At 52.2% G+C, this 23363-nt stretch overlaps 1 protein-coding gene across 9 annotated transcripts in view; it reads left to right on the top strand.

The window, feature by feature from the left end:
• Positions 1–20186, top strand: part of CHD6 (chromodomain helicase DNA binding protein 6) — a 98453-nt gene extending 78267 nt beyond the window's left edge. For 5 of the 9 annotated variants that reach the window (XM_071455515.1, XM_071455513.1, XM_071455514.1 and 2 more), the window contains 15 exons: positions 459–548; positions 1500–1603; positions 2199–2328; positions 2567–2627; positions 3289–3346; positions 4032–4251; positions 6182–6390; positions 7525–9081; positions 9673–9821; positions 10108–10314; positions 10961–11407; positions 12052–12240; positions 14002–14121; positions 15176–15280; positions 17231–20186. In XM_071455515.1, the coding sequence (XP_071311616.1) occupies positions 459–548; positions 1500–1603; positions 2199–2328; positions 2567–2627; positions 3289–3346; positions 4032–4251; positions 6182–6390; positions 7525–9081; positions 9673–9821; positions 10108–10314; positions 10961–11407; positions 12052–12240; positions 14002–14121; positions 15176–15280; positions 17231–18121 (4537 nt within the window). In that variant the 3' untranslated portion in view covers positions 18122–20186. The remainder of the gene's footprint in view (positions 1–458; positions 549–1499; positions 1604–2198; positions 2329–2566; positions 2628–3288; positions 3347–4031; positions 4252–6181; positions 6391–7524; positions 9082–9672; positions 9822–10107; positions 10315–10960; positions 11408–12051; positions 12241–14001; positions 14122–15175; positions 15281–17230) is intronic. The other 4 variants (XM_071455518.1, XM_071455516.1, XM_071455512.1 and 1 more) reach the window with 3 other exon arrangements.
• The last annotated feature ends 3177 nt before the right edge of the window (positions 20187–23363 follow it).

Genomic DNA, 23363 nt, shown 5'->3' with positions numbered 1-23363 from the left:
TATCCTTGAACAGGGATGGGGCAGCCATGGCTTCTCTGGCAACCTGTTCCAGGGCCTCACCACCCTCAGAGTGAAGAATTTCTTCCTAACATCCAATCTAAATCTCTCCTCTTATAATTTAAAACCATTCCCCCTTGTGGGAACCCACATTGGCTCATGGAGACAGTGGACTGAGGGCCTTTAATGTTGGGAGGGTGGGAGGGAGCTGTGAAGGGCTCACAGCCCACAAAAGATCACCATACTCCCACTGCTGGACCACCCTCATTCCCCTCCAGCTCATGGAAGCCATGTCCTGAGCAACGACCCTCCGGCCAACGGGTCACAGGGATGGGCAGTGTGGCATGACACTGCCTGGTCACTGCCCACCCTGCTTTGTGGAAGTGGGTCCTTCCATGTGGGAGAACACGGTGTGGAGCAGGTTTTGCTGGCTTTGCTGACCTCTCTGCCCCCCGGGACAGGGTTCTGCTGCGGGTGCGAATGCTCTACTACCTGAAGGCTGAAGTGCTGGGGGAGGCTGCGGATAAAGCCTTTGAGGGGACCCCTGCCAGGTAGGGACCTAATGGTGAACCCCTGCAAGGCTTCTTGGGCTTGAGAGCTGCCACAGGTGTCTGACCCAGCCACATCTGGGCTCTCTGCAGCTCCAGATGAATCAGATCCCAGGTCTTCCTCAGGCAAAACTTCACCCTCAGGCAGCCACCCTGCCTGTGCAGAGACTGCAGCCATAGCAGCCCTGCTGAGGCAACTCTGAGACTGTAGCACCAGCCTGGGTGCAGTGGGGACTTAGGGGGACACCCTGCAGGAAAATGCTTCTGTGTGCTGCTTGACAAATGGGCCCTTATCCAAACTGGGAGTCTACAGAGACTGCTCCAAGTCTCAGGGCCAGGCCTCAGAGCAGAGCACACCCCATCACTGTGGCCTGCAGTCCCTCCCAGTCCTGGGAACAGTGGGACCCACAGGCTCTATAATGGCACTGAGTCTGCAGCCTGCCAGCTGTTGACCTTTCTGCAAAGACTCAGCTCTCAGTGCTTCTCAGAGAAGTGTGAAATGCTGAACTTAAAAGCTTGATTTCCCCAAGTAGGGGCTGCTGCCTTCCCCAGCACAATTCCATCAGCACCAATGTATGTGAGAAGACACTGTTCTTTTGGGGTTGGTAGGTGTGAAGTGTTTTACCTCTAGAGATGCTGTTCAGGTCAGACGGGATCTTCAGTCCTCTGGAGACCGCTTGGGTGGGGAGGCTGGAGAGAGGCTGAGGGCATCCACTGCCCTGGAGAAGGAGGAGCAGGAGGGCAGCAGGTTGTGGTGGAGCCAAGGCTCCAGTTCTTTGACCCCAGGGAGAAGTATACCCATGTCATGGTGGGGCCCCTGGCCAGCGTTCATTAGCTGTGCCCAAGCCAGCAAGCTGTGGCTCCTGCCTCCCCCTGTCCCTTCTGAGGAGTGCCCAGTGCCCCTCAGTGTCTGCTGAGGCTGGGAGAGGGGTGTTCATACCATGTCTGCCACAGGGAGCTGGATGTGCTGCTGCCTGACATTGACTACGTGGAGATCCCAGTGGACTGGTGGAATGCCGAAGCTGATAAATCCCTGCTCATTGGCGTCTTCAAGCACGGTGTGTACCCAGCTCTGGTGGGTGCTGGTGTGTGGGGGAATGAGCACCTCTGCTGCTGGAGGCAATGTTGTGTCAGTGCAAGGGACAGAGCTGTGGCCACGCTCCACAGCCACACAGGGCCAGGACAGCCCTCCCCAGGTGCCAGCAGCAAGTTTGGGTGGGGAACAGGCACCCCACAGTGCCCAGGGTGGCCATGCCAGATCTTGAGATAGACTCTGGTTTGCCAGGAGCAGTGTACAGTTGCTGTGTGAGGGCAAGGAGAAAGGCACAGATCTATTCTTGGCCTCGTCATGGAGTCCTGGTGCAGTTTCCAGGAGACACAGGGCTGTTGGCCCCAGCTGCACCCTGTGTGGTGGCTGTGCTGCTGCTGGCTGGGATGGGAGGGCTGACCTTTCCCTTTGCCTGCCACCCAGGGGCTGCAGAGCCATTAGCCACTTTTGGGAAACTGTTGTGAGTTTTTGGGGGTGAGAACTGCTCTCATGGTAGAACAGAGGGAGTGAGAGCTGGGTGGGGAGCTGTGTCCCAGGAGTAGGAGGTTTTTGTGAACCAGACTCAGGCCTTGCTCTGTGCTGTCTGTCTGTCCCGGCTGTGGCAGGTTACGAGCGGTACAACGCCATGCGGGCGGACCCAGCGCTGTGTTTCCTGGAGAAGGTGGGCATGCCCGATGAGAAGCTGCTCTCTGCCGAGCAGGGCGTCAGCGATGGGGCACAGGATGCTGCTGAAAGGTGGGCAGGGGCTGGATCCGAGCTCCCACAGCAACCTGGCTCTCTCCTGGGGCAGTGCAGTAGAGGGAGGGAGCAGGCTGTGCTTCTGAGCGCAGAGGGGAGGGCAGAAGGGAGCTGGTTCCCAGTATGAGATGGCGAGGTGGCATGAGCGCCAATTCTTTGCTTCTTGGTGCTGAGAACTGGTATAGCCACAGAAGCTGTGCTGCCACTACCAGGGACTGTTAACTCTCTCACCTAGGAGCAGTGTGGAAAAAGAAGAGAGCAGTGGAGAAAAGCTGGAGGGGCTGTCAAAACAGGAGGTGAGTGGGATTCATAGTGTCAAATGCACATCTGATACTGCCCAGCCTGCCCTGCGGTGCAGGCTTGGCTCCATCAGCTCTGCTACGTGGCAGCAGGGAGCTAGCATGGCTGGTCTGCCTTGTCTGTGCCCCATCTTGTGTGCATTGCTTCTGCTCCCTGGAGCACAGCGTCTGCTGTGCTTCTCGTTGTTGCCTGTGGATGTGGGCAGCATCTTCTTCGGGGGGAGCTGAGGGGTATTGAGGGCTGGGGATGCCCAGGAATGCTGGTTCTCAGTCTTTGTTGGCTTCAGGAGCCACATGGGGCCCTGGCAGAGGAGTCAGGGATGTCCCAAAAGAAATGGCCTTAGGGGAGAGGAAGATCAGGGAACAAGGCAGCACAGGAGAGTGCAAGGGTTGTTTGAACAGTGGAGTGCAGTCACACTGCAACTGTCCTGAGCAGTGGCACTACGGCCTCTGTCACTGTGGTGATCTTTCCCTCCAGGCCCAAAATAGCCTCTCTGAGCTGTCACCTCTGCTCCTGTGTGCTGAGCACAGACAACATCTGCAGCCCAAGGGCACTGGACACACTACCCTGCCCATCCCACCACCCTGCACCCTATCAAGGATGGGTAGGCTGTGGGTGCTGTGGGGTTGAGCCCTCTCTGATTGTTTCCTTTTGCAGGACATCGTGACTGCTGGGGTGGGTGAAGCCAGTGAGAAGCGGGACGAGCCAGCGGCAGGTGAGGCCATGTCTGCTGCAGTGTGGTCCACGGCTTCCCTGGGTTTGGGGTGGCACAGCCAAGCCTGAGTGCTACCCCAGGCACTGCTTGGTAGGAGGAACACATTGCTGGGCTGGAGGGACATTCTGCTCTGTGTTAGTGGATGAGGCAGCTCAACCTGGGCAGGGGCCCTCATGCACAGACTCACAGGTGACCCATGGATAGGCCCTGTGGCAGGGCAGACAGGGTTCCGAGTGATTCCAGCCAAAGCTACCCAGGGTAGCTTCAGGTAGCTTCACCCAGGCTTCCAGGGTGACTGGAAGCCATTAGTCTGCTCTCCTCCATGCAGTTGCCTGCATGAGATGAGCATGTGAGGTCTCTGCAGTGGGCAGTATTGGCACATGCCGTGGGCTGACTGGCCCCATTGCTGAGCCGGGAGCTGCATTCTCCCATACATGGTGTGGCCTGGAGCCGTCATTCCTACCCTGATCTCAGCCTCTGGACTCTCTGAAGGAAACTAAGACATGGTGAGGCTGTGAGCCAGCAGGCCCAGGAGGTCACATGGCCCCCTATTCATGACTGTGATTGCACATGCTCCCCATGGAAGGCAGAAGGTGGGAGGAAGCTCTTGGAGCTTGCCAGAGGATGTGGGAACCTGTGGCTTTGCGTGTGTGCTAAATACTAATGTCCTTGCTGATGTTTGAAGCCCAGGATGGCTCCGACTCAGACAGATCCTGCTGGCCTGTCTCCTCTGCTCTCACGGCCAGACTGCGGCGACTCGTCACCGTCTACCAGCGCTGCAACCGCAAGGAGCTGCCTCCCCGTGCTGAGATGCTGGTGCCCGGTAACCATGGCTACTGGCTGCAGGATGAGATGTTCCGGAGAGCCTCTGAGATGGACTCGGTGAACAAAGAAATGCAGAAAAGGTAATGCAGCAGGGGAGCCTTTACAAAGCTGATTTAGCCCACTTGAATTCCTTGGCCCCAGAAGTGACCCAGGTAAATGCCACCAGAGCTGTCTGTGCTGCCTGCTGCATAGGGCATGGAGTCACATGGGTCCTTGCTGGGCAGGGAACATGCTCTGAGCCATGGGAGCCTTGCTGCTCCAGCAGCCAGCCCAGCCGGGGAGCAGCCTCTACTGTGGGTAGCAGGTGGTGACACTGAAAGGACATCAGGGGGCAGGTTTCCAGGGTCAAGTCAACCTCAGCAGAGGAGAGTTGTGTCCCTGGAACACACTGTGGATGAGGGTGACCGATGAGCACTGTCACAGCCCATGAGCGATGCCCTTCCAACCCTTGTGGCTCTCACAGCACTGGCTTTGCCTCCTGCTCATGGCCACTGGAGCCCAGTGGTGACATACCCTGGTTGCACTGTGCTCCCATTTCATTTGTGTCCCAGTAAGTGGGAGGGGGTTGGGACTGTCCCAGCACCCTGAGTGGCTCTCTGCAGCCATTGAGAGGGTGTGCACAGGGTGATGCTGCTGCTGTTGCTGCCAGTATCCCATGCCACCCCAGGACTGGGACTCTCTGTGGTCACCAGCCCTCAATGGGATGGCCTTCAGTGAACCTGTCCCTGCAGGAGGACCCCACATAACCACATGGCATGTGTGCTGCTGTGTGCTCTGTTCTTGGCCTCCTTGTGTAGAAGCTGCTCCAGCCACCTTCTCTTTCCTCTTTTTCTGGACTTCTTCTAGTTGTACGTCCCCTCTGCGAGATGGGGGCATCAGTGGTTGTGCTATAGACATCACAGCAGCCTGGTATCTCCTGCTCCTTAATTCTCTGGGCTTTTTGTAGGGGAGATTGCCTTACAGGAGTTTTCCACTGGCCTTTAATTTGAGGCCTTTTGACAAATTCACCATTGAGTTCCTTGATTCGGATTGTTAATATATTTATTAATTAACCTTCTTGTTGTTCTCATTTTTGAAATGAAACATGACTGCAGCCCCAATGCTGGCCCAGGTGTATCTTGGGCAGTTGGAGAGTGCTGTGGGTGTTGTCACCCTGTCTACTTTCCTTTGACATGTCTCAGCTGCTTGCTGGTGCTGGCTCAGAGCTGCAATTCAGGGGCTGAGATTTTATTGGAAGCTCTTTTCAGGCCTCAGTGCTCCCCTTTTTCTACTCTTGCACTCTTGTGTGCACCCAGGTCTGTTCTCTATGGCTTTTCCTCTGGGCTCTGCCTGGGCCAGTATTTGCCCAGGACACTTCACCAACTGCGTCCTTTGAGTGGTTCCCATAAGGTAAAAGCTCAGAGGGTCCAAGCCAGCATGAAAGTTGTATTCTAAGAGTGCTGTAACTGAACTCCTCCCTTACCACTGCTGCTCTCTGCTGGGGAGGAGCTGACACTCAGGAGTCCACAGGAGTCAGTAAGATGGGTGGTGTTTGTTACTGGGACCCTTACAGCAGCAAGCCCCAGTCTCAGTTTTCCTCTGGAAGAGGCTGGATGAGAACGGTGTCTGCATATCTTTCCTTTGTAATTCCTGGTACAGAGAACTGACCTTACTATGGAAGTCAAACAGCTTGATGTAGCAGGAAGGGAGTAGATGGGATAGGTTTGTGCCTCACTGTTGGCAGCACAGCCCAGAGCTGCACTCAGGGGTTTTTTGAAGCAACCAAGAGGGTTTTTTCAGCAATTAGTTGAGAGCCAGAGGGCCTGTGGCCTCTGCTCCTCCTCCCTGTGCACCAGAGGGCAGAGCATCTAGTGCTGTGGTGGTCTCCCCAGTGTGCTCCTCCTAACAGCTCCCTCAAAACTGTTGGTCAGTAACTAGACAGTGCTCTCTGAGCCTCTCTGCCTGGTGCTTTGCCTGTTCTGGGCCCAGAATGTGTCTCAGTGGTGTTCCCATCTCCTTCCTGCTCTACAGGTGGACCAGGAGGGAGCAGGCAGATTTCTACCGCACTGTCTCTTCCTTTGGGGTTATCTACGACCAAGAGAAAAAAATCTTTGACTGGGCCCAATTCCGAGCCATCTCTCGACTGGAGAAGAAGACAGATGAGAGCCTGGAGAAGTACTTCTACAGCTTTGTGGCCATGTGCAAGAATGTCTGTGGTCTCCCTTTGTGGAAAGAGGATGGTGAGTGGAAATTGCATGGCCTATAGAGGGGTACTGGTAGGTCATGTAGAAGGGATCCCACTGCTCTCGTGGAGCAGGAGAGCAAGGGAGGAGCTTCAGAGACAGTTGGAAGCAGTGAGACGCCAGGCAAGCCATGGGCTTGCAGCAGTCATGCATTTCTGGCTGCCTTGTCCCCACCACACAGTGCCTCCCTGGCACAGAGGGAGGGTAGAACAGCCCTGTGGATTCGTGCCCCTGCTCTCACAAATCTCTTGGAGTTCTCACAGGAAACCACAACATTTTATCCAAGACAGCAACCTCTATAGGTGAGAGACAAGTTGAGAAGCAGCACACACAAAGCACAGCTCCATGCTGGAGCTGGGGGTTGTTTGGGTGAGCTGTATTGCTGCTCTCCAAGCATCCCTCTGCTCTGTTGGACAGAGTCCTTTCCATCTATGCCTGTGCCTGTGCTGACTGTGGAGCTCTGCTGCATGGTAAATGGAGCCTGGATCCACTGCAGGAGGCTCAGGAAGCCTTGCCAATACACAGGGCATTTGTTTTCTTTGAGTGCTCTGCAGAGGTCCTACGTTGGCACTGGACAGGACATGAGAGATGAAAAGCTCCTTGGAGGCTATTTAGGCACAAAGTGATTGTTTCCAACAACAGCAGAAAATATTTTGCCTCAGATCTGTCATGTAGTCTGGTCTTAGGCACAGTTCCTTGTGTGTGTGTGTGTGTTGTACCTTAGCTGTTCCTCATCAGAAGAGCTGCACGAGCTGCCCTTCCCTGACAATGGGCTGAAGGGCTACCAGAGGCTCAGAGTGCTGGGAGCCAGTCTGCCTGCAGGTTCAGGCAGCTCCAGCACTGCTGGTGATGATGGAGCAGAGCTCAGACAAGACTCTGAAATCCTCTGCAGCTGGTGCTGCTCTTGATCCAGCTGCTGAAGTCAGGGGGTTTTACTCCCTGTGTCCATTTGGTGAGATATGACTGGAAGGTACTGAGGCTGGAAAAAGAGGCCTCAGCAGTGGCTACAAACACTGGCCCCACCTCACCTGCAGTATGAGCAAGGTTAAAACTCAGCTTGCTCATCACTGCCTCTGAGGAACTCCTGCCAGCCCAAATAATGTGTCCTTGGCTTTGCTGTCCCTGCTGCAGGTCCTCCAGACCCTGACATCTACGTGGAGCCCATCACGGAGGAGCGTGCTGCCAGGACCCTGTACCGCATCGAGCTGCTGCGGAAGGTGCGCGAGCAGGTGCTCAAGTGCCCGCAGCTCCACGAGCGCCTCAAGCTGTGCCAGCCCAGCCTCTACCTGCCCGTGTGGTGGGAGTGTGGCAAACACGACCGGGACCTGCTCATCGGCACTGCCAAGCACGGCCTGAACCGCACTGACTACTACATCATGAATGACCCCCAGCTGTCCTTTCTAGATGCATACAGAAACTATGCCCAGCATAAAAGAACAGGGCTCCCAGGCCCAGAAACCCTGTGCTGCCTTTACCAGTCTAACTCCAAACTCTACAGTTCCCCCATATATAGCCAGATGGATCAGTCCTGTGAAGCCCTGGAGAATGAAGCTGAGAGTCACATCAAGCTAGAAACCATAGACAGCACCATGTCCCAGGCTGGGGGCAGCCCGCTGGACACAAACTGTGAAACATTCATGTCTGAAGTCCGGGACATCATTTCCAGTAACTACGACGAGAGCTCGCTGCCGGACTCGCTGGTGTGCATGATGTACGATGAGAAGGCCTGTCCCAGCGAGCAGAGCTCCCTCGCCAGGGACAGCCCCAGCTGCACGGATGTCGGAAACAGCGGCACCAAACTCTCTGAGGGCAAGCTGGAGGGGGATGAGGATCCATCCAGCTGCGATGCAGATGCTATGAGAGAGGCTCCCTTCCTGGAGGGTTTGCAGGTGGGCTCTGACCGAATGGACAATCAGAATGAAGAAGCTGAGCCTTCACCTTCTACCCCCGAGAGCAATCCTCCAGAGAGTGCCTCAGCCAAACTCAGCAAAGGCTTGGAACAGAATGGAGCACTTGCCAGCCCGGCAGCAGGGCTGCCTGAGCATGGCACCGTGGAAAGGGTCCTAAATGTGGGGCTCTACAGTCCCAGTCTCCATAGCTATGAACTAAAGGTCCCTCCTGAGCAGAGGTTCATCAGTCTGCTGCAGGAGAAAGGATTGGAGGCAAAGTCGGGGCCAAGTCAGAGCCACAGTGAGGAAGATGAGGAGGAAGAAGAAGACGATGATAACTCTGAGGCAGCAGCAGATGCTGTGGAAGGCTTGAATGGTCCCAGGACCAGGGCTGATTTTGACCCCGAAGCTCATGAACTGGGGTGTGAGGAGCAGAGCTCTGGTCTCCCCACACCAGAGGACACTTGCCCAGAAGATGTAAATGGCGAGAGGGAGTCCCTGGGTCTGGGGGAGCCTGTGACAGAGGTCAGGGAGGACTGTGGCTTGAATGAGGAGAGCACCCAGCAGCAGCACTCACTGGACCAGGCTCAAAGCCAGCCTTTCAGCCTGCCCACACCTCTGCCTCAGGGGAGGCCTCAGGGGGCAGAGGCTCCCTGTGTCAGGGAGGAGCCCTTGGGCCAAGATGCTGAGGGGCAGACAGGCTGCACAGAGACCCTGCACCCTGAGCCTCAGGGCATAAAGCAAGAAGAGTGTGAGAACAGAGATGACGGGGAGAAAGCCAGCAGCAACCAGAGCCAAGGTAATGTCCTGAGAACTCCCTCGGGTTGACAGTCACCTCTGGCTATGGTGGGAGGGCCTTGCTGTCCTCCCTGCAGAGCCAAACCTTGGGGCTGGCCGGCCCGTGGAGTGGCCTCCCATCTGTAGGATCTGAGGTCCCTTTAGCTGCTGCAACTGGGAGCAAAAGGTGTTGGAGGCTGCATTTGCCAGTAGAGCTGACCAGAACTCTCCACCCTGAGCTCCAGCAGCCCTTCTGCTAAGAGCATGCCATGGAACGCAGGATGCCTTTCCCTTTCTGGCACAGAGCACTGTTGAGCAGCTCCCTTTGGAAAAGCATATGCCCTCCCTCTTGCCCACCTGGGAATGGCCACACATGGGGGCTACTGCACTTCAAGCCCCCCAAACTCAGCTCAGGGGAATGATGGTCCTTCCTGAGTAGCTTGCGCTGCCTGCCCTGGTCCAAGTCTGCTGCTTCTCTTGGAGACTTGGGGACTGTTTTGGACCTTTGTGGAGCTAGCTGGGCTTTGGGGTGGGAATGTGTAAGGAGATACCCACCTCTAGATGGGAAGAAAGGCAGGGTGGTTGTGGGCTCTATTCTCCATTGCTTTTTTAGATGGTCCAGAGAAGTACTTGGAGGAAGAGAACAAGAATTCTGCTTCTGTCCTGCCCGGGGAGATTGATGATCTTCAGGATGCCCGGGCACCAACCATTGCCCAGCTGCTGCAGGAGAAGACGCTTTACTCCTTCTCTGAGTGGCCTAAGGTGAGGTTAAAATGAACACAATTTGTATCAAAGTGTTTCTAGGTAGCCCTGGCCAGCAGTAGCTCACACAGCTCCAGCTCTGCCTCCTGCTCTTCTGCAGACCTCATTGGATGCTCTGGCCAACATGCTCTTCCCAAGCATCTGTGCCGTGGAGATGCTTGCCCCCAAAGCAGCTCCCTGCTGAGCTGAGATCACCTGGGCTGGGCTTGACTTTAATCCTGAGCTGTTGTTGTATACAGGTCACTCATTCCAGTTTTAGCTTGCCACCATCCAATTCTGTTTGCAGGACCGTGTGATCATCAACCGCATTGACAACATCTGCCACGCCATCCTGAAGGGCAAGTGGCCTTCCTCCAGCCAGCAGTTTGAGGCACAGAGCCTGCTGACAGCCCCAGCCATGGCCAGCAGCACCGGCAGCAGGAGCAGCTTTACTGAGTCAGAAGCCGCCGATTCCACCTTCAATAACGGGGTCTTAATGTCACGAGTACAAAAGGTGAGGGGGGCTCTCAGGCAGTGAAAGGCTCAGAACTCTAGGGTGAGACATTGCCCAGAAGTACTCAGGAGTTTCCCAAGTGTGGCCCCTTGGTGCCAGTTGGGGTGTATAACACATGGCTTAAGCCACTTGGTCCCCTGGCAGTAGGTCCTGGAGGGTGCCCCATGCTCTCAGCCCTGCCCCCCTCCTTGGAAGGCAGCTGCTGTTGGCAGCTCTGCAGCTTCTGTGGCTCTAAAGGTGCTTCCAGAGTCAGCGCTGGAGTGGCTGACATAGTCAAAGGGGACATCCCACTGGTATCCCAAAGGAAGGGGTGCGAGGAGCACTGCCCTGTCAAGTCCCCAGCTCCCAAGTCCCAGTGCCCCAGTCCCCAACAGTCACATTGGACAGACAGGAGCTGGTGGCCTGGGGCCCCAGCAGCTGGCAGAGCAGCTATGGTTATAACACCTTGGGATATCTGAGTGTGTGCAAGGGTGCTCCTGCACCACCCCCACACCGGGAAAGAGATATGATATGCCCACAGAAAGGACATCCCTCAGGGCTCCTTGGAGAGGCAGGGATGACTCTTAGCTCAGTGCTGGTGTGAGGAGCTGTGGTCCCTGGGCAGGATAGGAGCAGCTGTAACCCTCTGTGCCTTTGGTACACACAGGAAGGTTTCCTGAGCCCTGCCTTTGCAAAAGATGAGCAGAAGCACAGGAGACCCTATGAATTTGAGATGGAGAGAGATGCCAAACAGAGGAGCCTGGAGCAGCTGGCAGCAGCCCATGTCCATCCACCCATTGTGCTGAACGGCTGGCGCGAGGCAGCGGTGGACTTGTCCAGAGGCTCTGATGGGTCCCCAGGGAGCTCCTCTCCTTTCCCCCTGAACACAAACATGCCCAAATTGGGGACCGTGAATGCCCTCCAGAGCTCCCTGGGCATGGACTTGTCTGGCATCCTACAGGCAGGGTTAATCCATCCTGTCACTGGACAGATTGTAAATGGCAGCCTCCGAAGAGATGATGCTGCCATGAGGAGGAGACGGGGCAGGAGGAAAAATGTTGAAGGGATGGACCTCATCTTCTTGAAGGAGAGGCCTCTTCCAAACAGGCTGCAGGTGGGTTGATGCTCCCCCCTTTCGCATGAACCCAGTGGAGTCAGCAGTTTGTTTCATGGCCCAGTTCCCCCCTCCAAACTCTGCTGTCCATGACACTGCACTGCTTCCTCCAGGACAGCTTGGTTTGTGCAGGACCAGGTAGGAGTAGATACTACAGGGAGGAAAGGAAGTTGCCCCTCTGGTTTACAGCACTCTGGAGTGTTTGAATCCTTTTAAACATTATTAAAAGCAGCTGTCCCACCTCAGGGAATGTTTAGGTTTAGGGAAGATGAGGAAGACAAGATCCTACTACTCCCTTTCTCCTTCTCTCCTGGGATCCACTCAAAGAATAGAGCAAGACCAGCATCCCTAGACCACTTTTAGGAGTGATCTGAGGGGAAGTTGGTCTTCCTGGTGATTGGAGAGTTTCCTTGTGAGTTCAGAAGCATATCTCAGCTTTCTGTGCCTTCCCTACCACCAGTGCTGGGGATGGAGTGGAAATGTAATGTGGTGATGGGTGGTGATTTAAGGAACAGGCACTGGGCCTATCTGGATTAGCCTGTGTGATGGGAGCAGATGATCTGCTTTGGGAGCTGGGCTTCTCGGGGTGCACATGCATCACTGCAGTTGTTGATGGGCTGTCCCTGCTCCTCCTTCCATGGCAGGACGTTCAGGAAGAGCAGCCACAGCCTCCTCAGAACAGTCCCCTCCCTGATGGGCCAGTTGCTGCTACCTCAGCTCCACAGCCAGTCCCAGCTGTAGGCAGCCAAGAGAAGGCTGTCCCGAATAAGAGTCTCCTTGACTGGCTCCGGCAGCAGTCTGACTACACACTCGATGTCCCCAGCTTTGGCACAGTAAGGGTGGCCTTCAGTGGCACACGTGTGTGTGTGTGTGTCTGTGTGTGTTTGTGTGTGCCTGCCTTGTGCATTGCCCTTTGTGTTATGTTCTTTCTTGTAACACGGTTTGTGGTGTTCATTGGGGCTGTTCAGGGATTCATTACATGTTTTAGAGGTGAGCACTGTTGCCCTGTACAGCAACAAAAGGCACTTGCTGCTGAAGAACTCCTCTGCTTTCCCCCAGAACACAAACATGCCCAGATGGGGGACTGTCAGTACCCTCAGGGTTCCCTGGGCATGGACCTGTCTGGCATCCTCCAGGAGCTGAGCCCTGTTACCCAAGGTCGGTTCTCCAGCTGCAGTGCATCTATCTGCCCAATGCACAGTGTGTTCCAGAAGGGCCAGGGACGGATGGGGACAGAAATGAGAAAATGCATTTGAGGTGTTCAAGGTCTGTCTATGTTGTTCTTTTTCACCTGTGGTAATTATAGGCAGTGCTGTTGTACTAAATAAGGTTCCCAGGCAAGAGAAAACATGCTCTCTTTAAGAGCCAGACCGAAGAGGCTGTGTTGGAGGCTGACAGGCTGTGGCCATGTGGCCATGGATGCTCTCAGAAAGCAGTGGCTCAGAGTGAGGTGCACAGTCTGTCTGATTCTTCCTGCTCTCTCAGAAACCTCCAGCTCTTGGTTTCACAGGTTGGTTTGCTACAGGTTTCAGCTTATTTAGGCTGTTTGACCATGTGGTAGGCAGAGCACAGACCATGAAACAGAGCAGGAAGAAATGTGGTGGTAAAACAGAAAAGACTGCATCTTGGTCCTGGAGGATCATGTGCCTGAGGCGAGGATTTTCTGGAGCTTGAAGTACAGGCAAGGCATGAGCGTTTTAAAGCTTGTTAGAGATGAGAGCTGAGGAGCCCAACATCTGCTCAGCAGGATGGCGTTTCTTTTCAAAGTTCAGAGACACATCCAGCTGTGTGCCCAGGGCCAGGGCCTCACTGGAGCAGGTGTGGAGATGCCTTCCCACTCCTTCCCAACACCCTTGCCTTCCGGGGAGGTACTGGAGCCTGTCCAGTCTGACTGTGCCTCTGGTGAAGCTCTTGCTCCCAGAAAGCCCCAGTGCCTCAGCCAGCCCTGCAGGATTTCTTCTGTCCGTGTAGGATGGATTGAGAGAGGCTTTAGGGTATTGCAGTAGTTCAGTTCAAAGGATGAACTGCACTCAGGGCTTTTTTCTGACTCTCAGGAATCTGGGCTTTCCAAGTTGTTGGTTATAATGCTCCGTCCCTGCAGGCACATCGACAGGGGGTGTGCAGTGACTTGGCTGTGACTCGGTAGGTTGCAGTTCAGAGGGCTCTGATCCCAAAGAAACATGGTGCAGCATCTCTGTCGTGAAAATGGGTGGTGAGGAGCAGGTGGCTGTATGAGAGTGACAAGTGGCACACACAGACCTGTTCTTTCTTTACTGGGTGTATGCAGTGTCCTGTTTACAGATGCATGTATAAGAACCTGCAGTGTCAGGAGTGGAGGAGAGTTAGAAAGGGCTAGGGCGCTCTAAGTGGGGTACACTGGAGACCCCTTTATATCTACAAAAATCAGTTTTGCTTATTTGAGAGCTGATCCTGTGGCAGGGACCGGTTTGTGCTGCTGGTGCTACTCCTGCCCCAGCCTGCAGGGATTCCCTGTCCCTTGGGAGCCCATCCTTGCTGCTCTCCTGCAGGGCTTGTAGCCAGCCAGGCTCATTAAGCCATCTAGTCTCATTAACATTGTCTTGTTTGCACTCCAGAATTTTTCAGACAAGCCCAAGCAGAGGAGGCAGCGCTGCAAGGACCCCAACAAACTGGACATTAGCTCTCTGACGGGAGAGGAGCGGGTGCCGGTGGTACATAAGGGTACCGGACGGCGGGTAAGCAAAGGCCTGTTCTGTGCTCTGCCCTCAGTGTCCCAAAATGCTTAGCAGACTTTGAGCTCACCTGTGGGGGAGATTTAATCCAGAGAAGCCTATGGATGAGACAAAAGTCTGGAAGAGGTCTCTAATCTACATTATCCTGTGACACATGTGTGCCCAGGGACATGCAGACCAGTGAAATAAGTGACTGTCTCTGTGAAGTAAGGGATGTGGGAGTGTCATCACTTTCCAGGGGGCACAGACTTCTCAGTGGCAATGGGAAACAGCCTTTGGCTTTAAAGCCACGCTCAGCACAGCTGTGTCATGTGCTTTCCATCCTAGATTTGGTTGTTCCCCTTGAGTTCATTGCAATATGCCACAATCTGTAACATTGCCACGCAAGTACCTTTGGTTTGTTCCTCCTTATGAGGTACAGGCTAGAGCACACCAATACCCATCCCGCTGCTGGGCTTGTAGAAAGTCGAGGGTTGGAAGGGCTTTTTCTTGCTTTCTGAGCACGGAGCTTGGATTTACTTGTCTGCAGTTTAATCTCCAGGGCACTGAGGTTCGCCTCTCTGAACAAGAAGGGGTGTTCAGGAGTACTTTGCACCAAAATTAGTTCTTAAACACACCCAGGACTGTACAAGGTCAGAAGGTGATGTGACATTAATCCCATCTAAAAGCAGAACTAAAGAGTGAGGCAGAAAGGTTGTTTCAGCCACATCTGTGTTCCCCTTTGTTGCCCCCATGCCTGGCCTTTTCTGGGTGAGCTGGAGACTTATCCAGTTCTAAATATGGCTTTTACAGAAGCTCTGTCCCCATCACTGGTCCCTGAGAGGGCAGTGAGCTGGGCCACAGAGGCTGAGCCTGCCTTTTCTCCCTGAGCTGTGTGTCTGGAGGCAGCAGGCACACTTTAAATCCTGCAGAAAGGCAAGTGTAGCAAGGCAAGAGTCTCCACCCCAGCCAAATTGCAGCCCAAAGCAAGAAGCTAGGGGAAGTGTAATCATATTTTTTGTATTATTTTACATAACTCTCTCTGCAATAGAGGTCATCCTTCTGCTGTGTTTTATAGTTAGGGGGAGCCACGGCACCAGCATTGAAGGAATTGCCAAGGTGGCTTGATGCAAACTTGGAGTATGCTGTTGCAGCTGACTGGGCTGACATTGTTAAGCTTTCAGTAAGTTAGAGCTTTTGGAGAAATCTGTATCATGTCATCTTTTTTTTTCCCCTCCCCATCCCCACAACCTTTCTCCAGTGAGGATCTGGGGGCTGCGAGGCAGGCCCTGGGCTGGGTGTGTGGGAGGGGATGGCTGCAGAGCGGGAGGTTGGGCCGTGCCAGTGCCAGCCCCGTGGCCACAGAGAGGGGCCAGGCCCCGGGAGCAGGGCTCAGCGTGCTTAGGGTAGCAGGGGCAAGAGGAATGCCCTAGGAGCTGGATGGAAGGGTGTGGACAAAACATTCTCATGGGTCAAATTTTCAAAAACACCTCTAGTTGATACTTTTCATCAGCTCTTGTGAGCTCTGCCTGTACAGCCGTGGGCCCACCAAAAGCCCTACAGGTCACCAGGCCTGAAGGGTCAGGCACAGGCAGGGAGAGGGGCAGGGCAGAGTCTCCTGCGCCACATTCATCCACCCTGTCCATCCACCAATCCCTGCCCTGCTGTGTGGCAGAGCCTGTGAGGAGCCTCTCCCCTCCGGCATGCCCGGCACTGCCAGATCGTCCTGCCCTGCCCCGTGGGCTGGCCTGATCCAGACTTCTCCCTGCAGTCCCTCTCACCTGCTGCCTGGTTTTGGGCTGCAGTGGTTTGTGTGACAGCCTTGCAGAGGGCTGGAGGGTGAATCTATTGGTGAATTTTAGAGGTTTGTACTGCTCTCAAATTGGTTTTTCCTTAGCTCTGGAGATTTGGCACGGTCTGTCCCACTGCCCAGGAAATGGCTCCATGTCCAGGCTGGCATCAGGGCCCCACCTCTGCAGCCAGCCCTGGGTGAGCTGACAGCTCTTCCTTCCCCTGACTTGAGGGGACAATCCCTTTGCCACAGAAACCACTGTGTGCCTGGCACTGCCTGGGCACCTCTCCTGTGCCCTGCTCCAATGGCTGCATCCCATGATCATTCCCACCCCATGGACACTGAGCTTTTGGAGAATGCATACCCTCCTGGCAGGGGAGGGATGCAGAAGGATGGCCAGCGGCTCTGGGCGCTAAGGCCAGCAGGAGCTGGGGCTGGCTGGCCCACAGAGCCTGGGGACACTCATGGCTCTGTGTAGCTTCTCCCACGTGCCAGTGGGAGATGCTCCCAGAAGATTCTCCCTCCTTGGGCAGGTGCTGTGCTGAGCAGACTGCCAGGCACATCTTAATTCACGTTTCTGCACTACAGGTGGCAACAGGAAATACTTTTCCTACCTAAATTTATTATTCAAAATAGTTCAAAGAGTGGTGATATTGATACCTAAGGGAACCACAAATGGAAATGTTTAAATGTCTGTTGAGGATGCTGAAAAAGGGAGTGTTAAGCTGTGCTGTGGATCCCCCTGAACTGCTCTGTGTAACCAGATGATCTCACCCACTTCTGGCTGCTGGGTTTTGGTCCTATGTCTCTTCTGTCAGAAGACCTTTCTGAATGCTCCCTGACATCTCTGTGAAGCTCTGGCCAGGAAGTCCTCAGTCAGCACACCCACTCTCTGTGTCATCCCATGAGCTTTGCTGTCCTGCAGAGCATTGAAAATTTGGCCCTTCCCATCTCAAAGAGGATTTTTTCACCTGTTGCTGAAGGCACAATTAGAGCTGGGCAGGGAGCTGAATGGGCAGCTGACACCATGCTGCCCTGGTGCTTCTCACGCTGTGAGTAGCTGGTGCTGAGGGCTGGGGTGAAAAACAGGGTAAAAACATGCTTCCTCCTCCCCTCCCTGAGCATTAGAGAGTGCAGGATCCTGCCAGGGCAGAGCAAGGGTGTTTTGCATTTGGCAGCATCTCTTGGGGAAAAGTTGTGTGTACCTCTCAAATTCCATATCACATAGGCAAATATTTCTGTGCCAACACCATCTGGGACACAGATGTGGGCACAGACAAGCCAGATTTCCTTTGCTGCAGTAGTAACTGTCAGGTGTTCTCTGTTATGTCTCATTTTCAGGGCTACTTACCCGAAAACAAATTCAATCGCATTCTCACCGAGCCTGTGCTCCGGGACACTGGGCCACGCCGGAGAGGGAGGAGGCCCCGGAATGAACTCCTTAAAGGCCCTGGTGTTGTAGCAGATTCTTCTACTGGAATGGGACCACTGTTCATGAACGGACTAATTGCAGGGATGGATCTAGTGGGACTTCAGAACATGAGAAATATGCAAGGGATCCCTCTGACTGGGCTGGTTGGGTTTCCTGCTGGCTTTGCAGCAGTGCCCTCTGGTGAGGATGTGAAGAGCACCCTGAGCATGTTGCCCATGATGCTCCCGGGCATGGCGACCGTACCCCAGATGTTCGGTGTGGGAGGGCTCCTCAACTCCCCGATGACCACAACTTGCACCGCCACTGCTCCGACTTCGTTAACAAGCACAACGAAAGGCGGCACTGCCAGCGCCGAGAAAGCCAATGAGGAGAAACGGGGCAGCCAGGATGGGAAAAAGGAACCTCTCACTGAAGATAAGCCTGGTCCTAGTTCATTTTCTAATCAGACAGAATCCGCAATAACTACCAGTAGTCCTGTAGCTTTTAACCCATTTCTTATCCCAGGGATGTCTCCTGGACTGATCTATCCCTCCATGTTCCTTTCCCCTGGCATCGGCATGGCGCTGCCTGGCATCCAGCAAACCAGGCACTCGGAGGCGGCAAACCTGGAGAGCCAGAAGCGGAAGAGGAAGAAAGCGAAAGGGGAATTGGCAAATCCAGAGCCAGAAACTGTCTCACTGCCGGAAAAAGAAGCTGCAAACAGTCAAAACTGTGTGCAGCAGAGCCCGCCAGCGGCAGCAGAGAAGGAGCAGGACGGACCAGCAGAGGAGGAGCGCCAAGCAGCTCACGATACCGATTAGACCTTTTGTTTCATTGAAAGAAAAACACAAAAAGATTGTGGCTTGTGAGTTTCTTATCCCATAAACTCTTTGTTACTTCCCCTCCCACCCTGCTCCACCTTCATAAACCTGTGTTTCCATGAGTAATACTATCTACCTAATTCCCTGTCAGAAAAAACTGGTGACATACTACATGTTAATAGTTGCAGGGTCTTGCCACTTTATTAGATAAACAGTGTTGTCTAGCTAGTATGGGAGGCACCGAATTCTCATTCTGTTTTTCCAGTCAATCATCCCAGCTGACAATAGCAAATCCAGTACTTGGTCACCCCCCGCAAATTGCTCACTCCTTTGAGAAGAAAAAGCAGCAAAAAAACAAAAGCAAAAGAAAAGTGTTTATCTCTTGGTCTAACACACAGACAAGGGTATTTCTGTCTACAGCGACACTGAACGAAAAAGCCTATATTTGGGCTAAAAGCACAGCTATAGTAAGTGCTAATGTGTATTTTTGATTTAAAGTATTTCCCTATTTTATCATGGTTACTAGAATAGTAGTATAGACAGAAGTATATAACTAATAATTGAAAATGCATATATTCATTTCTTTGAAAGGAAAAGCATAAACTGGTAGTGATATAATTTCTTGATCACCCCACCTCAAAGGTTTGGAGACAAACTGCAGAGAGTGAAAAAATGATGTAGACATTCTTTTGTGTTTTTTAAAACCAACGTTTGGTTTTATGTTATGTGGAATTTAGTTGCCCTTTCCTTGGTAGTTACAAGAACTTTCCAGCTTGAGCTGGAAAGGTTTTGCACACTTGCATGACTTTTCTGGGGTTACTGTATTTGTAGCAGCCAGTTCCTTCATCATTCTGCTTGTCTTCAGTTCTCCTCTCTGGCGTTAGTTCTCAGCTATGGCATTACAGGTGCTCTAAAGGTATTTTTTTCCAGCCATGAACAGACCACACCAATTTTAATGCTCTTATATGAACACTTAGGCTTTCTGAGTTTTTATATTTTCCACTCCTTACCCCAGAAGCGGCATTCTTTCAGCAAATACGGAGAAGGCTGTAGGCCAGCTTCCCTCCTTGGGGAGTCCTCTGATAAGGACCCTTGAGACTTTCAGAGCCTGAGTTTCTTACTTCTAGTGGTGGACTGTGAAGAGAAGACTTTGGCTTCTTCCCATTCCGTTTGCTGTTGAACAGTATTTCCAGTCCTCCAAATGATTTCAGCATCTGCATTTCAAATGGACGGGTTTTAATGCTGCCAGCCCTCCGCTCCCGCTCTGGGTACTGAGATTCCTCCACAGGCAACTCTTCTGATTTCTCCTTCCCCTCACTCCTTTAATTCTTCTTTCTCTTGGGGTTCTTACTTGCAGCTCATGGTCTGAGAATTGAATAAAGCCACAGTGGTGCAGCAGTGAGTGAAGGCCAGGCGGGGAGGGAGTTGGAGTGTGCTACTCATCAGTTTCACACTTGGTTGTCACAATTTACTGTATTTTTTACTTTTTTTTTCTGTTGCAGTTTTGCTAATTTATCAGATGGTCCAAATGTTTTGACATAACTATTTCAGTTTGCATTATTTATTTATGATGCTTTTTGTCATTGTCTTTTATACATTTGGGATTATAAATTATGTACATGTTAAAATTAGCATCTCAAAGAAGTCTGTTACCCGTGGTCAAAAAAACCAGCTGGTTTATATTTTCGCAGAATTTATTCCCAGTTTACTGGATTGGATGATTTTTTTAAAGGATTTAGCCAATCATAATGCAATCCTCCTCCCCCCCAATAATTGTGTTCTATTTAATAACATTCTTGTAGCATAGATACTGTATCACTATCGACAGATTTCTTAGAAATGCTGCTATCTCTATTTAACTAACATTTTGTTCAGTTTTTGCCTCCAGTGGAAGCAGAAAGGGTTTTTTCAGCTGTTAAATCCAAAATCAATATAATTTATTTATGTAAAAAAAAAGTCACGATTGATATATTTTTGAACCTTTTAAGTACTAACTTTGTTTTTATTCAGTGGAAGAACATGTACTTGCCCTAAATCCTTAAAATACAAATGCTATAAAACTTCATATATCTTCAAAGCCTTACTGTGAATGGATACAGAAATCTCTTCCGAGTCCATTTCTTGTTATGGGATGATTTTTCCAGGGTTACACGCATAAGGAACAGGGTCTAAAGTGAAATTTATTTAATTAGCCAGCATGCTCTATACCTTGTTCTTCCTTAGCAGACATGTATGCTACGTCTCTGGGTGTTTAGGCTTCTCTTTGCTACTTTGTGACCCTTTTGCAACCCGATATACTCTGTGGATTATTTAGACTGTAAGGCGTTAAGTGGCTGCTTCTTCTTTTCCATCATATCCCAAACAAACGCCAAATTTTCACTGGTTTTCATGGCTATTCACACGCATACATCCTTCACGAAATGTGCTAACAAAATAAACTGTCTGTGCTCTTGAACATGGATAAAAAGAAAAATATTTAAAAGTCAGATTTTTATTTTTTTAATTTAGTGACTAGATGATGCTTATCTTTCAGACTTGGGAGAGCCTTGCTACAGATGTATATAATTTTTTTCAGCAAATATATGTGAATGTTTAATTCACCTGACTCAGTGATAAACGTGACTTGCCTTTTTCTCAGCATGATCCCATGAGAAGCTGTTGAAAACAGCAGCCTGGTTGCTGCTCTAGGCTGCTCCTGGTGCCCTGTGTGTTACTCTGCTGCTCGCTGTCAGGGGCCAAGCTTGCAGCTCCCACAGCACCTTGGCTGAACTCGCCAGCCTGAAGGAACTCCTGTTCCACATGGTTTGCAAGATGCCAGGAGCAGCCCAAGCTCCAGGGACCGTTTAAAGCACAGAGGATGCACAAGGGCTCTCTGCTGACCTGCTCTTTCCACAAGGGTGGGTGGAAGCCCAGAGACTGCCACAGTCATCATACACACCCCACCCTCCAAGCAGTTACACCCCTTGGCATGTGCACAGCCCCTCCCAGCAGATGGGCTACTGAGGGTGCTGGGCTCCTCTCCCTGCACTTTCTGCACCTCCAAGTTTTGTGAAATGCTTGTCCTAAATCTCTGTGTAAGGATCTCAGGCTTTAGCAAAGCAGGCGTTTGTCAGTGTTTCATCAGAATGATGTGCAGGACCAGCTCCATTCTTCCAAGATCCAGGAAAAAGGATACAGAGTAAAACCAGTGCTTTTACTGCTCCACCTGCCCTGTTTAAGCACCTTGTCTTGGTATTTTGTTGCTGCTTTGGGGAAGAAAAAGAGGAAGGTGTCCTGCAGAAAAGACTGGCAAAATGGTAGTGTGAACTATGAATTTCCAGTTCCAGAGTCTCTCTTTAAAATCTGGCTCCACACACTGCATCCTTGCACCTCGGCATCCATGATGCAGGATATTTGCTGGCAGAAGTTGCAGCAGGAGAGCCATGGAGGAGCGAGCATGTGCTGGCGTTGGGCTGTCACATCAGTGGTGGCTGCAGTGTCTCTGTCTCTTCAGACAAGGTGTGCTGCCTGCTGGTGGCAATGAGTGGATGTGGTGGAGGATGGGCACTGTGGGCACAGCTTGCTCCCTGTTGTGTTTTATAGGATACAAGTGCCCCTTCCCGGAAAGGGAGTAAAACAAGCACAGCTGCACATCCCTGCTGTCCTTGCCTGGTTTTTATCTGACAGACACAGAGAAGTCTCATCACACATTTAGATAGGATCTCTAATTCCCTCAATGGTCACAAAAAGGGGGGAAGAATTTTCCTCAGGACTGAGCCATGGCTGGGGCAGCTTTACTTACCCCAGGTGCAGATGTCCCCAAATCTGGGCTCTTGACAGTTACAAGAAAGGATTTGCGGTTGGAAATCTTGGCCAGCAGTGAGCAGAAGGCAGTTTCTCTAATGACATCTGTTTTTTATTGAAACTTAAGCTTTTCAGTGCAGTTTTTCTCCTCACCTCTTCAGGAGCCACTTCAGCCCCAGGGCTCTGGAGCAAGGGCTGAGTCACAAGATCAAATGTGAAGAATCTCCTCACATTTTACATCCTCAGAGCAGTTTCTGGGCACTTCAGGTAAAGTCCCCACATGCTTCACGCCCGTGTGGCAGTGCCCAGTTGCCCATGGCACCCGTGCTCGGCCATGAGCACCAGACAGGCAGGCAGTGCTGCCAGGAAACTGCTGCCAGTGCTGCAGAGCAGCAGCTCTGGAAAAGTGGAGGGAAGAGAAATCCAGCTTCTCTCTCAATCCCATTCCCATCAATCTGCACAGTGTGCCCTGTACATTTGGACAGCAGGCCTAGGAACATCATCCTCACCCTCCCATGTGGCTTTTTGGGGTGCTGGTTGTTTCATGGTGCTCACAGGGGTGGCTGAAGACTATAGATGCAGTGCCATAGGTGACACTCATTCCTGAAGAATCAAGGTTTCACCTCAAGAGGTATAAAACAATGCAAGATCTTCAGCCCAGCAGAAGATCAGTCCCACTCCCTATGTGGCCTTGTTCTTCCTCCTGTGGGATTTTAATTCATGAACAACTCCATACAGCACCACTACCAGGCTCCATTTGCCAGTGGCCTGGATGGGATGTGACATTACTGGTTTAACTTGGAACTCTGTCCCAGCCTGCCTGAACACATCAGTTCAGGCAAGCCCAGCATGAGCCTTCAGAGGGTTTCAAGAAACAGCAGTGTCCTGGACCTGTTTCAGGAGCAGCTGAGAAGAGTGAGAGCCATGGCAGATGCTCCAGCCTCTCCTCTCTCTGGGCTCCTGCCAAGCCTTGGTCGTCAAGTTTCTCAGCTGGTTGTGCTATAGCACAGAGAGACATTGTACAGGAATTGCCTGTACTCTTTGGAAAAATGCAATTTTAAAGGAAAACCTCCCAGTGACTTTTTTTCCCTCCAGAAAAGGACAGAGATTTCTGATAGAAGAAGAGATGCACGAAGAACAAAGCTTGGCTCACCTTGAGGAAGAAACATCTCTTCAGAAGGAATAAATAAGCCTGTGGGACCCAAAGCCTCAATATGAAATCCTAAATGAAATACATTTCCTGTCTGCTTATAACAGGCAGTTTTCCATGCTCTTATGGCCAATCTTTCTCCACATAGATTTAGATGTTGGATTAAGGCTGTATTTTATGGAGAGTAATGTTTTGGAAAGCACGGAGCTGATCTGATTCTCGGTAAGGGACTGGCCCCACCAGCCTGCGGATCCCATGAACTGATCCCTGCGCTTTGCAGAAGGGCATTTTCAAGAAAACCAACCCCAG

Source organism: Agelaius tricolor, unplaced genomic scaffold (genome assembly GCF_023055355.1).
Source record: "Agelaius tricolor isolate 1412-34295 unplaced genomic scaffold, bAgeTri1.0.p SCAF_49, whole genome shotgun sequence".
In the NCBI taxonomy this organism is placed as follows: domain Eukaryota; kingdom Metazoa; phylum Chordata; class Aves; order Passeriformes; family Icteridae; genus Agelaius; species Agelaius tricolor.
The sequence above is the reverse complement of the archived record's forward strand: the minus strand, read 5'-3'. Positions and strand labels throughout refer to the sequence as shown.